General features: G+C 46.5%; 1 protein-coding gene across 3 annotated transcripts in view; it reads left to right on the top strand.

Annotated features, from left to right (window-relative positions):
- Positions 1-12373, top strand: part of ITPR2 (inositol 1,4,5-trisphosphate receptor type 2) — a 264569-nt gene extending 252196 nt beyond the window's left edge. For all 3 annotated transcript variants that reach the window (XM_082043370.1, XM_082043371.1, XM_082043372.1), the window contains 2 exons: positions 10880-11041; positions 12242-12373. In XM_082043370.1, coding sequence (XP_081899496.1) covers positions 10880-11041; positions 12242-12328 — 249 coding nt within the window. In that variant the 3' untranslated portion in view covers positions 12329-12373. The remainder of the gene's footprint in view (positions 1-10879; positions 11042-12241) is intronic.
- Positions 12374-13810: the final 1437 nt, after the last annotated feature.

Below are 13810 nucleotides of genomic sequence, written 5' to 3' on the forward strand. Positions count from 1 at the left end.
GTCTGGGAAAAAAATAAAGAAAAAGAAAAAGAAAAAGCAGAGCTGTACAGAGGATCCATTTCAATATTTTCCTAGCAAAGCGAGCAAGAACACTAAATGACAATGTAGCATAGGCAGATAAGGGTTCACAAATACCATGGTGGCTTTTTTCTTTTATTGATTGATGCTTGCAGCCTCTGTGAACAGCAGACACAAACCTTAACGAATAAACATTTCTCTGTGAGAGCCTGGTTTTGCTGTATTCCAGCTATTTCCCAAAGGGAATAAAAGTTCTCTGTGCTTCCCAGTAGGCAGGTGGCACCTTGTGGGATCTGCCTCTCATCCAGCCCCAGCCAGACCTGCCACGGGGCCGCTCCTTGGCCACCGTGTCTGCACGGACAAGAGGTTGTGCTCGCCCTGCAGGTGAATGTACAAAACCCATGAGGACAGCAAGCGATTTGAAAGCAAGTTGGTGAGCAGGCTGATAGTGTTCAGGCCCACATGGCTGAAAGGTGGCCATTGCTTGGGGTTGTTTTGTCAAGAGGTGCCACCTAGATCTTTTCCTCTCCTCTGACTGAAACTCAAGTGTGTACATTTATGCATATGCATGGTATATGCAAGATAACATCATTACTTAGAAAACCAGTTCTGCGTGGACCATTGGTGATAAGTAATGATTCTTATTAATTTTAAAAGAAAATGTTCTTTATGTTGTCCTTTCATACCGCACCATGTGCAAAATACATCAGAGTCAAAATGAGCCCAAAGAAGGAACATTCAGATCAGGATTCGGGCAGTATCCTAAACCAGAACAATTGCTCTGCAATCAGCAAAGCTCTGCCTGTGTAAAGCTGAGAACAAGGTCAAGTCCTGAACCTCTGAAAAATGAGTCTCCAGCTGAGTCTTTGTAATTCCCAAAGATTCTGTTACACCAAATTGAAGCTAAAGCTAGGAAATGGACAGTGCTTGCAAAATACAAGGTGGCAGGGCCAGAGAATTAAAGCTAAACGTGAAAAAGATCCATAAATTTCAACAAGTATGCGCCTGAATTCTGTGCTACAAAAGATATGAAGCAGAGGTCGTGGTTTGGAGTTTAACCATGGAGTTAGACCCTGATCCACTGGATCAAGCCAGCACTTACATTGGAAAAAACTGGTCAAAATTTGTGGTGGCCTTACAGGCTCTCTGAGGTGCGGTCATCATCCTGGTCCCCAACAGTGGCATTATACTGTGGGATGTATTTACATTACTGCAGTGGGATTAATGCCGCTGGGTTTTGTCTAGGGTTCAGTATCTGGAGTGCGCCTGCTAGCATGTTTTTCAAAAGAAAATCAATGTTCAAAGAAGACTAGGAGAGGGGGCACTTCAGCGTGCTGATGCACGCAGTTTGATAGGAATGGCAAGGGGCTGGAGAAGCACCATAATTCTCTTCGCTTTAAATACAATCAATGGGAAGCAGAAATACCATTCCCATTCAGCTAGGCACGAGCCAGTCTGGCAAGTGAATGGTGAGTTTGCTGCAATGATGCCGAGGGGCAGCGAGGGAAGGACGAGGATGAAGAATTTAGAGCTGCAGGCATTTTGGTGGCCATGGTGGGGCTGCAGGAGCAGCTCAGCCCCTCTCCTGTGATGGGGCTGCCCCAGAGGGTGCAGCATGGAGAGGGGCCGCTCTCGGAACTGGGGGGGCCGAGCTGGTGGGATTCGATAGTGGCACCGCAATGAGCTGCAAAGGAGGAGACGGAGAACCGCCAGGTGCCTCTGCACATAGGCTGCCATTGCGTGACACTGTGCTTCCCTCACCAAGACAGCTGGAACTAAACCAGAGCCTCCCATGCTACCATTAAAAGGTTCTTTTTTTTTTTCTTTAGGACATGTGCACTTAATGTCTGAATATTGAAACCATACCCACGTGAATAAAGTTACTAAGCCAGTGATTCATTGCTGTTTCAAATCTCTATCTAGCTACAGTAAATTTCTGCTCAGTAGTGACAGTCTGTGTCCACATGCAGACTATGATTTACAGTTCTGCATTTTGTATCAACAACATCTGTTTAACAAAAGAAAAAAAATAAGCCAAGAACATCTATTTTCTAATCTCTATCCCAGATGTTGTTTCATTATGCACAAGATCCAGGGATTGTATCAGAAATAATTTCATTACTTTAAATGAATAATCTGAAGTGTTTTTCCGAAAGCATGTCCCGTAACCACTAACAACATAATAACATAGGGATGTGGAAAAATAAACTTGTGTTTTGCACAAATGTATAATTATATCTATTTTAAGGGCACAAATATCAAGCACCAAATCGTAGCTTCAGATGGCGGTGTTGGGATTCTTGAAGATTTGCAGAGGAGAATATCAATTGGGAGGGTTATGATAAAGATAAGGTGGCAGAGAGTGATTGACGAAGCAGAAGAAACCAACAGTTGAAAAACAAATGTATGCCACAGGCAAGGGAAGACACGAGAAGCAAACGTGGCTTCAAGGAGAGCAGTGCTGGGGTGGGACACAAGCTTGGGCCCGCCAGGCACACAGGAGTTGTGCCACACAACGCTTGTGAGTCCCCGGCCAGCTGTGGTCCTACACGCCAGCAGCTCTCCTGGGTTCCTGGGTTGGACTAGATGGTCTCCAGAGATCCCTTCCAACCCCAACCATTCTGTGATCCCCACCTGGGGGATACTTGGAAGGTGCAGTCTCAGTGACAAAGCTGCTTAGTTCGGTTTCTACTTTCCGCCTTCTGGGGTAAAGTTTCTAGGGGGCCGAAGCAGGATTGCTTTCCTCCGCATGCTGGCCGCACTCTTACTGATGCAGCCCAGGTTGTGGTCAGCGTTTTTCACTGTAGGGGCACACTGTGACTCATGTACTTAACATTTGCATATGGTTTTGCCCGCAACAATAGTGCGAGAGCACATTCAAACTTATGGTCTCGACTGTAACAAATTTTCATGATCGTTTCCATCGCTTGGAAGTAAATACCAAATCCCTTAGGTGTGATTGATAAGAAGAAATGTTGGGGTGTTTTTCTTGGAAAAGCAGAGTCCTTTACAGAGTTTCAGGCTGAGTATTGAAAATGCCACATACAGCATCAGAGAAGAATCTTTGCAATTCGAAGTTTATTGTCATTCCTCACCATAATTTTTGCAGGGACATCGCAAGCAGGAATGCTGATACTGAAACATTAAGACATTTATAACTGACTGACCTGGATATCAGTCTTGAAGAACTCACAATTATTCAGAATTACAGTGATAGATTCTGTTGCAGCCCTCAGAAACATTCAGCCAAGTTAGAGTGAAAGTAAATGCATCAATGATGCTGCTAAAGCAGACAGTGAGTCTGTGTTATGGTTCCAGCCTTCTAGCAGGAGGAAACAGCTTTCCATATTTTCCTATGAGCTGTGAACACTGTAGCATGTATCAATCCAGTACAGAGCCAGGCAAACCAATGAGTTTTCTTGTTGCATTAAGATTTATCTGCAACTGCCAACGTTAATTTTTATTTTCCTTGAATTACTGTTGTGGATGCATATAGATGCATAACAATTCCTAATTTCCCTCCCTGTATTCTTGTACAGCACAGATTGCTTATCAAATACAGTCTTAACATTAAAGTGTCAAACAGGATTTGCAGAAAGCTATTTGGGTTTGTAGTTTAGGAAGAACGTTTATCAAATTGTGGATTAGCTGAATCATACACTGAACCAAATTATTATTGTCTGTGATTAAATCACAAAGTGGTTATTGCCCTGTGTCATTTAAAGCACAAGATAGTTTAAATCTTTGAAATCCCTTTTTAAGGTGGCTATAGCAGCTACGTAACTACAGACTCTTAGGACCAGGCTCTGTCCGTGGGCAGAAAAATAATAGCTTTCCAAAGGTCATTTGGACTGATCACTCTCGGCTTGTATGGGCAACAGATCTGGGAAGGAAATGGATGGACTTATTTACATTTCAGACGTACAGAATAATTTCTCAGCAAACAGATCTCTTTGTACGCAGTGCTAAAGTATTTATTCAAGGTGCTGGCTCAAAAAGAAGGGGAGCAAATGGTTTTCTTGCCTGGAAGGACATGAGCTGCCTGTTGAAGGGCAGTAATGCTGGCGGATTGTCTGCTGGCCTGCTGAGGCACAGGAGTCCTGGGGCACAACCGAGTAGCAGGGGGTGAAGCTGTGCCCCACTTTTTAGCAGTGCCGCTGCTCAGGCCAGGAGGCCACTGGTTGACCAGCGGTGCCTCCCCTCAGTACCAGTGCAGCAGGGTTTTTACAACCCCGATGGGCACTTGAGAGGCTACAGTCTCTCTAGAGCTGGAGAAGGCTTTTGCCAAGCTGGTGGTTGCCATTCATTGCACGACAGGTGCCCCATCCCTGGAGACATTCCAGGCCAGGCTGGACGGGGCTCTGAGCAACCTGATCTAGTTGAAGATGTCCCTGCTCATTGCAGGGGGATGGACTAGATGACCTTTGGAGGTCCCTTCCAACCCAAACCGTTCTATGATTGCACATCAACGAACGTGTGTTGCAGGGTGGGATACCACAACCTGGTAGCAAACCTTCATAGCAATGTCCACACTCCTCCTCTGCACCCTTCAGCAACTGTCTAGCTGAGGAGCTCAGAGGGCTTTAAACATACTTGTTTTCTCAGCCTCGTTGTTAGGTAACAAATAACCCTCCTGACGGCCGTCTGACTGAGTCACCGAGGAGCGAAGGATCTGTGCCAGAGGGGAAAACGGTGGGCTGGGGGACATGGGGGCTGGTCTCCTGCTCTGATGCGTGCAGCTGGGGAGGTCACAACCCAGGAGGAGTCATGAGCAGTCATCGCCGTTTTCTTTTTGAACAGACAGGAGGGAAGTCCTGAAACAGCTTGTTTTCATGTTGCAACAAGGGGTCATGGGGCAGAGATGGCTCAGAGTCATTTCATTAGAGTCTGCTGGAGAAATGAAAGCCTGGTACAGCTGACAGTGGTGTGGCACTCAGAGCCCACGGCCATGGCACTGGCAGAAAGCATTAGGCTGCCTTCACTTCTCTACTTCATCCCCCTTGTCCTACTCTTTGACCTATTTTCTCTCATTGTTATCTAGTAATCTATTTTTTAAAGGCTCAGCCCTGTCTTTCCTGCTGGTTGCAGCTGATCCATCTCGCTGCTAGCCTGTGAAACCAGCACCTCCTAAAGAAACATCCCTCTGCCAATTACTCCGGAGGCATGGATTCAGCTCAGCGTGAGAGCTCAACTGAAGCCAGTTGGCTGTGCCAACAGGACAAGGATGGCTCAAGAGAGACTTTGTACAAAGTATAGAAGCTCTAAACAAATTTCTTCAGCCTCTTCTCCATCCGTGCTCAATCCACAGCCAGCAAAGTCAGAAAAATAGCAATGTTTTACCAAAGGGAGGACTCTGCCTGTAGCTCTGCCCTCCCCCTGGAAAGCCTGCAGAAGGGAGGGAGAAGGTTGCGTAGAACACTCCAGGAGGCAAATGCAGATTTTTGCGCTGAGCAGAAGGGTTTGAGGTTTCTCAGAAAACACGAGCAGCAAATCCTCTAAGCCCTGTGATTTCTCCGGCGCGTGCCCTCTCCATCGGCACCTCGCAGCTGCGTGTACTCAGAGCACCTTGCAGGGAGGTGTTTGCCCCGGCTGAGCTGTGATTCCCGCTGGAGTCCCGCCAGCTGAGGGGGGAGGACAGCTGGAGCGAGCGCGCTGGATCACCACACGAAATGTCTGCTCTGCTCGTGTGCAGTCTCTTTGGCAAGCAGCCTTTTGGCTAGACCCACCTGCCCTTTTTTTTCTTTCCTTCTTCTTCTCCCCAGCTGAACTGACGGAGGGGAGGCTGCGGCTCCTTTCTGTCCCTGCAGCCTTCCTGTCTGGCTGACTCTCTGCCGTGGACACAGATGATGTATACTTAAATCCAAATTTTGCAAGGCGCACATTATGCTGGCGAAGGGAGTGTGGGGTGGGGAGATGCTGTGATCCGTAGGTGGGCTGCTGCGGTTGGGCTGCGAGTAGCTGCTATCCTGTGCAAGTATGAAGTAACTGTAACAATATACTGCCTTCAACCCTGGTTGTTTAGAGAGAATATTTCAGTACATTTTAACAATTAATTCTGTGTCCGGGCAGCTACTTTGTTTTAAAACATCCCATCCACATACCTCACCCCCTGTGAGCTCATTTGTGCCTGAGTTATGTTGCCTTGTGCTAAGCTGGTGGCTGTTGATTGAGTCCTGTGACAGCTGTTTGCAGAGGTTTGCCCTGCTCCCTGCCAGCACCCTACCTCCCTCGTCCAAATTGCCTCTTGGTTCCAGACCGGCTTCAAAATGTCTGAGTGAATGCTCTCCTGAGCAAAATGGTTGGATTTCTAAGAGCAATAGCTAAGACGTGACAGATAACGCCCTGCAGATTCCCATCCCTGCACCAGTCCAGAAGGTGAAGCAGGAGCGCACCTGCAGCCTAGACAAGCCATGTTATAGCTTTAACATGTGTTAGTTGGTAAAGGTGAACCCTGGACCGAGCCCATAAACATTTAAGTCCCAGAACAAATGTTTGGGATTGTACAAACACGTTAACTACCTTCAGTTAATTGGCAAGCAATTACCTTGAAGTAAAAATAGCTTTCCCATAGTTGAGCAGTTACAGAGTGCCTGTCTGCCCCATGAACATTTACTAAAATTTTCAGCAGAGGAGCCTTGTCCAGTTTGCTTTCTGGATCCTGGTGGGTTTGTGATTGAAAGTTTTTTGTCCCCAGCAGCAATTACTGTTTGCTTGTGGTCTAGACTTGGCAAATAAGGCTGTGTGCCAGAGCTAATTTTCATGCTGCCCTTTAATGAAGTTCTGTAGTTCATAATGCAATGAAAAAACAGGATAATATTGAGCAGCAAAAGTGTGCAGTTCAGCAAGGGAATATACCTACTGTGTTCACTATAATGGGGCTATTGGTGAAAGCCAGGTGAGTATTTTTAACTTAAAGACTGGTTGGCAGACTAGAATGTGTTTCCTACTGACCTACTGAATTTTGAATCTTTCTGATACTTTGTGTGACACACAGCTGGACTAGATTTCTTTAGATATATTGGCAGTTGAGAACCAAGAAGCAAAGTCCTGCCTACACCCAACACAGCACTTGGGACTACCAAGCGAGAGACCTGTGGTCAGCTATTTGACCTGTTGCATCTCTGCTGCCAGGAGAGGCTATAAAAGTCAGTAACACATTTTTTTGTGATCTCTGGCTCATGCAAACCCATCAGCTTCTCTCAGAACTTGGCTCAAGTCCTTGCTTGATCCTCCACAACATTTTAGCCAAATATGCCCAGATCTTGGTCTATAACTAAACTAGAACCAAGTTTCTTTCTTGGGAGAGATTATCACAGCATTGCCGGAAGGGCAAAGCTGGGCGCATGTGAGTGAGTGGAGTCTGTCATTGAGCTCCCATGACTCTGGGGCTCGTGGTGGCTGAGATGAGCTGGCACATCGTTCAGAGAAGTTCTAGCCAAAGAGCTGCCATCAGCACCACAAGTTGTGTGGCAACAGGTGAGGTGCTGTGTGCTCTGTCCCTCTCTTCACCTGCTCGTGGTCATCTCTCTTCCCAGAAAGTACAATCTTGTGCAAAGGAGGAGGGAAGCAGATCACAGAGGGAGCCTCGAGAGAGGCGAGCCCACTGACCCAGGATGTCTGGCATCCCCATGGGCTTGTTTGGTGTTCTCTGGATGCTGCCATGCAGTGGAGGGTCAGTCCACAAAAATCTTTCCAAGGCAGTCGGTGGCCTCTGCCTTGTGTCCTGGAGAAGCGAGGGAGTGGCAGGTGGAAAACAAAACTAGCAAAGTGCATTTCACAATCCTGGCAGCAGCACTCGGCAAACACAAGAACCGCAGTGATGGAGTCTCAGATTGCTCTCCCTGTGCTGCCTGGCTTCAGAAACTTTGGCGTTACGGTGAGCCCGGCCAAAAAGGGCTCCTGATCCCTCAGCTGGCTTCTGTGGCCATGCAGCCTTGAGTTCGGTATCTTCAGGTGCTTCAAGTAAGAGAAGCTGTGATGGGTGCAGATACCAGAGCTTTCCAGGAAACATTCAGATACAAGTGCAGTTCTGTTCACTGTACCTCCTTTGAATTAACTTTCTGTGCCTGTAGTGGCAGACAAATTTGCTGGCAAACATTTGGAAAAAAAAAAAAAAGGCATTGATCCAGAAAGACACTGTGCACAAACTAAGCTTAGTATAAATGAGTACACCTGTGCTGAACGCTAGGCACGTGATGAATGCTCTGCTAGATCCTAGCCAAAGTAAATTTAAAATAAATACCGGAGCATACTCGTGGAAAATGAATGCTGGTCTTGTAAGCAGAAACGCACACAGCAGAAATAGGAGTCTGCCGCTCCGTGTGTCTGCTGGGGATATCCAGCAGAGAGGGTCATGTGCGCTCCTTTCCAGCTCACCAGCAGAGCTGGTGAAAACAGGTTTTGATTTGAATGAGTTATGACCCATTGAAAATGGCATCATGCGTAACCACAGTAAATTGTCATAATGAGATCACGAGGCTCAGAAAGTGGGCAGCGAGGAAAGAGGCCTCATTCCACCGGCACACATGGCTGACTGAGCCCTGGGCTGCTAAATGCAACGGAGGGGCACGGTCACGTTCCCTGAACATCTTGTCAGTTTAGCAACAGGACCAGAGGTTGCACAGCCACACAAAAACTCATTAGAAGTTTTGAGTTAAAAAGAAGAAAACAAGCCAAAATTCTTATGGCTTTGCATTTTGTCTTATTCAGGGTAACAGGGGGGCTGGGCTGATGCAAATAGAGGAAAAACATTAATAACCTAAGTGCTTCCATGCTTACTGAGGGTTAGCTTGGTTGTTTCTAAACCATGTTGCTGTAGGAGGGGAGAGTTTGGTGCTCAGGGCAGAGCACTGCATAGCTGAAAGCAACTCTGGAAGCACAATAACGCTGTATTCGCTTGGTGCATCCCCGGGCTCACAGCTCTGCCAGGCCACCCCATGCGGACCCTGCTCGCCTATGGCTGCCCTGGGCTGCTCAGCTGTATATACTGCAGAATCATCACTGGCTTTTCTGTTTTCATGGTGAGACAAAGTCTGAGACTACAGTAAGTTAGATGCACTTAAAACTTTACCAAATACCAAGCCTGGACAATGTAAGTAGCACAGCTGTTGCCTGCCAGGAGTCTTGTAGGTAGGCTTCTGGAAAGAATTGCTTTTCTTTCCTCGTTTTCTCCTTTTTAATATAGTGCTATTTGTGTGGAGCCATTCAGAGCTCAGGAGGCTGGAAGAAACACACTTCAACTCATTCTGTTTCTCTTCTAAAGTTATCAAGTGCACGTGTCCATAGAGGCCCCTTGCAAAATACCATGCATATGATCTAACCACATCCTCCCACTCCCCCCAAGGCAGAGGTGCATTGATGTAACGCATCACCAGCCACAGGACCCGTTTCCTTTGTCTCGTGCTTTAAGGCAAACCAGGTTGCTTGCCACGAGGTTGCCGCTCCTTCTAGGCTTGCACCATTCAGTCTCCTCCACCTGTTACACTTTGCACACAAGTATCTGTGCCCTCAAGCTCTCTACAGACACTTCAGGCTCCTGCTGATTAGCAGCACCTTCCTGACTCATCATCTCTTTACGGTATTTTTATTACGATTAAATTCATAGCCTGAGTCCATGAATAGAGAAACACCCAATTCAGTGCTATTCCTTTTAGTGTCTGGTCCTTAGCAGGTTAGCCCTTGGACATGGGGTCGTGCTTGCATTTACCTAAGGTGTGCAATTTGAATAGCATGCTGAAGCCTAAGCCATTCCCAAGACCCCAAATCTTCTTTTGTGGGTAGCTGAATCCAGGGTCCCTTGGCTCTTGAAGTAGGAACACTCCAGGCCAGTCTGGAGAGGACTCTGGCTTGTCTTGTTTCCCTGATGCTGGCTTGTTGACATTGCTGCAAGGACAGACGAAATAGATGGAGGCCAGCCAAGCTGAAGAGACAGTGGGGAAGTGTGTCCCTGCATACACTTAAGAGCAAAGCATGGGGAGCACTCGGGCTTTCCTGGTGTTCGTGTACCAGAGGAGTCTGCCCAGAGCTGAGCCAGCGGTGTTGCTGCATGCCAGAGAGACACGGATGAATGTGCCAGCATGGCCCACGCTGCAATAGAGGTGCAGCTGTGGGGAACCGAGATTTTCCAGTTGGTGCCTTCTTTACAAAGGAGAACCAAGAATAAAAATGCTTGTGTAAAATAATTTCTGGATTTACTACTTCTTAAGCTCACTTGCTGTGTGTCATCCACTGAGTACTAAGTACAAGTGGGGTGAGACCCCACCTGGAGTCCTGTGTCCAGCTCTGGAGCCCTCAGTACAGGAAAGACATGGACCTGTTGGAGAGGGGCCAGAGGAGGGCCCAAAAATGATTAAAGGGCTGGAACAGCTCTGCTGTGAGGACAGGCTGAGGGAGTTGGGGTTGTTCAGCCTGGAGAAGGTTCCGCAGAGGCCTTATTGTGGCCCTTCAGTACTTAAAAGGGACCAATAAGAAAGATGGGGACAGACTTTTTAGCAGGACCTGTTGCGATAAGACAAAAGGTAATGGTTTTAAACTAAAGGAGGGGAGATTCAGGCCAGGCATGAGGAAGAAATTATTTACAGTGAGGGTGGTGAAACACTGGCCCGGGTTGCCCAGAGAGGTGGTAGATGCCCCATCCCTGGAGACATTCCAGGCCAGGCTGGACGGGGCTCTGAGCAACCTGATCTAGTTGAAGATGTCCCTGCTCATTGCAGGGGGTTGCACTAGATGACCTTTGAAGGTCCCTTCCAACCCAAACTATTCTGTGATTCTATGTCCTTCTGAGTTTTCATTCTCTAGTCTCAGCTTAGGAACACTGCATAAACCCCTACTAACATTATTAATTTTTCGAATACCTATGTAGGAGAAGAATTTGGACTGGTTCCCTCGGATGAGAGCTATGTCCCTGGTGAGCAATGAAGGTGACAGTGAGCAAAATGAAATCAGGAACCTGCAAGAAAGGCTGGAGTCAACCATGAGCCTTGTGAAACAGCTTTCCAGTCAGCTTGCTGAGCTCAAGGAACAGGTAAGTGCCCTGCAGTGGGTAGCAACGTGAGCACGTGTGGGTGAAAGCACTAGCTTTTATCAGGTCACGGTCAGGACTGTTACAAAAGAGACTTTTGTCCTAGAAAGGTTTTATCTTTCCCTCCAGTAAGCTTTCTGAGTAGATACACTGGTACGGGTTTGGAATGAAATTGTGCTCTATTAGCAACAGCAGAGAGCAGGTAAGGAGAAAAGCCGAGGGGGGATTAGTTATGAAATCCTCCCAGTTAGTGTGCGAGGACAGAGGGAAAGCTGCAGAAGCAATGACGGGCTTTGCATATGCACTGCATAACCCAGCAATAAAAAAGGTGTAGCATCAGAAGGAGCTGTATACTGACTGGAATCAGTAGAAAAGCTTTCTGAATCCGACACTTGGATTTTTTCTCCCACTAAGAATATCAACAGTGATATTACAAAAAACAGTTTGCCATACCTGTTGCTTTGCTTGTGTCACCCTTGTCATTGTGTCCTTCCCGCAGCTCTGCCTTCTCTCCTGTATGGAATACAGGAGAGCCCTGCTCCTGTCTAAGCCACCTCACGTGTTTTCTCTCACTGCAGGATCAAAAGGCCAGCTCCCTCTTTGCTATAGATGCTGGTCCCCTCTGGTTTGCTCATTACAGTTTCAGGAAAGCACCTTTGTGTTTTCTTTATGGGAAGCACTTCAGTGGCATGAACAGAGTGATTACCCTTCAAATTCCTCCTTAGAACTCTTTTTCCCCGTGAAAAATGGGACAAACGTTTAAGCTGGATGTGCTGAGGCCATTGCTTATTGTGCTTACCCATCCTGTCCTGGTGGGTTTTTTTGCATCCCCCTCTGGCTGAATCTGTTCTCTTCCGGCTTAAATTTAAACTCTGTGGCTGGGGCCATGTTTTAATTCTGTGATTGTACAGCACCAAGTGCAAATGCCGACCCTCAGCAGGGCTACACAACACGACAGCAGCGGAAATAAATACACTCTCAAACCTGCTGCTGGATAAGAATAATGTACAAATGAGAATAAAGTGTCCACATTTTGCAGAAAACAGATCTCCCAGTTCAAAGGCATCTCTTACTTGTAATTTTCAATGCTGAAGAATTCCACTCCCTGTTGTTTTGCTTATGTGTATCTTGCTCTGTGACTGCTAAATAATAGTAAAAAGAAAAAAAATTCTCAACTCGTCTCTCTCTGCCTTTCCACCTTAGATGACAGAACAAAGGAAGAATAAGCAGAGGCTGGGCTTTCTTGGATCAAACACACCCCATGTGAATCATCACATGCCACCACCCTGATACCACGGGGAGCAGCCGTGACTAGCCTTTCATCAGTATTCCTGCTTTATTATAGAATAAAAAGCTGAGATTGAGAGGAGTGAACAGTGCCTATTGTTACAAAGTTAAAAACAACCAAGTGCCAAGATGTTAAGTGGTTTAGCTCTGGGAACAATTTGTAGTTGTTTTTCATGGTTGAAAAGGGACCGCAACCTAGAATGCGAGAGATACAAGGGAGCTGGTTTGTATTCGCTCACGGGGCCCGACTCAGCTGCGTTTGCGCCCCACAACTCGATGGCTTCGGTGGCAGCTGCCATGTGAGACGGAGGTCGGGGCAGCCTTTGGCCACGTCCTTAGAGCCGCCTTGAGACTTCTCCCTAAAGTGCTGGAATAACCAAGATGAGCAGAAGAAGGAGAAACGTTGATTAACACAAATACGACAGCCCGGTTCGGAATCAGTAGACGTCGTTTCTGGCTTATTTGCCAAATAGCAACATTAGTCATATTTGCTTGGCATTTACTATATTTTAATTACCGTAAATATGTCAGTTGGGTAAGCAATAATGTTGCTTCAAGTAACTTGTACTAGGACGGGGAGAAATCTCAAAAGACTGGGGAAAAAAAAAAAGAAAAAAAAAGAAAAAATAGAAAAAGAGTTGCAAAGAGAAACATTAACGCTTTTGAATTTTAGCTGTCACCATGCAATTTCTTATTTATAACATGGAGCACAATGGATCTACAGCTGTGGGAATGTTATGTGCATAACACTGACAACATAACTGGAAGTGATTTCTTTCTCCTGGCTTCAGATGTTCTCAATTAATGTGGCCATGAGATTTCACATACTGAGGAGTTAAACTGTGTTTTAAATTCAAGTTCCAATGGAGGATTCAGGAAAAAAAAAATTATACCTGTAGTTTGAAGCATATATGGGATTTTATTTTTTTAAAAAAAGCTTAGAAATGTCTTTCTGCACGGAACTGTAATGGTGTCATTACCTTCCATAAACTCGTCTTCAGCGAGAGTTGACTTGAGTAAATAAGCACCGTATTTTGCCAGCTTTCTTCTGAGCTAAAGCTCACGGGCCTCGCCTGCCTTTGCCCACCCTTCCTCTTTTCAGGGCTCTGCCCCCCGACCTGGCTGGTGGGGGACGGGGGGCGATGCCGGAGGAGCTGCTTCCCGCTCTGGGCTCTGCGAAAGGCGGCAGCCGAGTCAACTGCCCGGGTTTCTGCTGTATTCTGTAGTGCTTGGGGTGGCTTTAAAAGAAAAGTTGCAGGGTTTCCCACAGAGCCCAAGAGGGCTCTTCTCTCTTTTAAGAGAAGATTTTGGAGGTGTAAGTGGGAATTGTGGTCCCAGTTCACTTTCATTTTCAGTGGGTTTTGGGTACCTAATTGTCCTTGGTGCATTTGAAAATGCACCTCCATTACGTGGAGTCACTTTTTAAACCAAATTCTTTTTTTTCAATTATTTTCCCCCGGTAACATTTCCGTTTTGTTGTAAAAG

This window comes from Streptopelia decaocto (genome assembly GCF_964273445.1).
Source record: "Streptopelia decaocto genome assembly, chromosome: 1".
In the NCBI taxonomy this organism is placed as follows: domain Eukaryota; kingdom Metazoa; phylum Chordata; class Aves; order Columbiformes; family Columbidae; genus Streptopelia; species Streptopelia decaocto.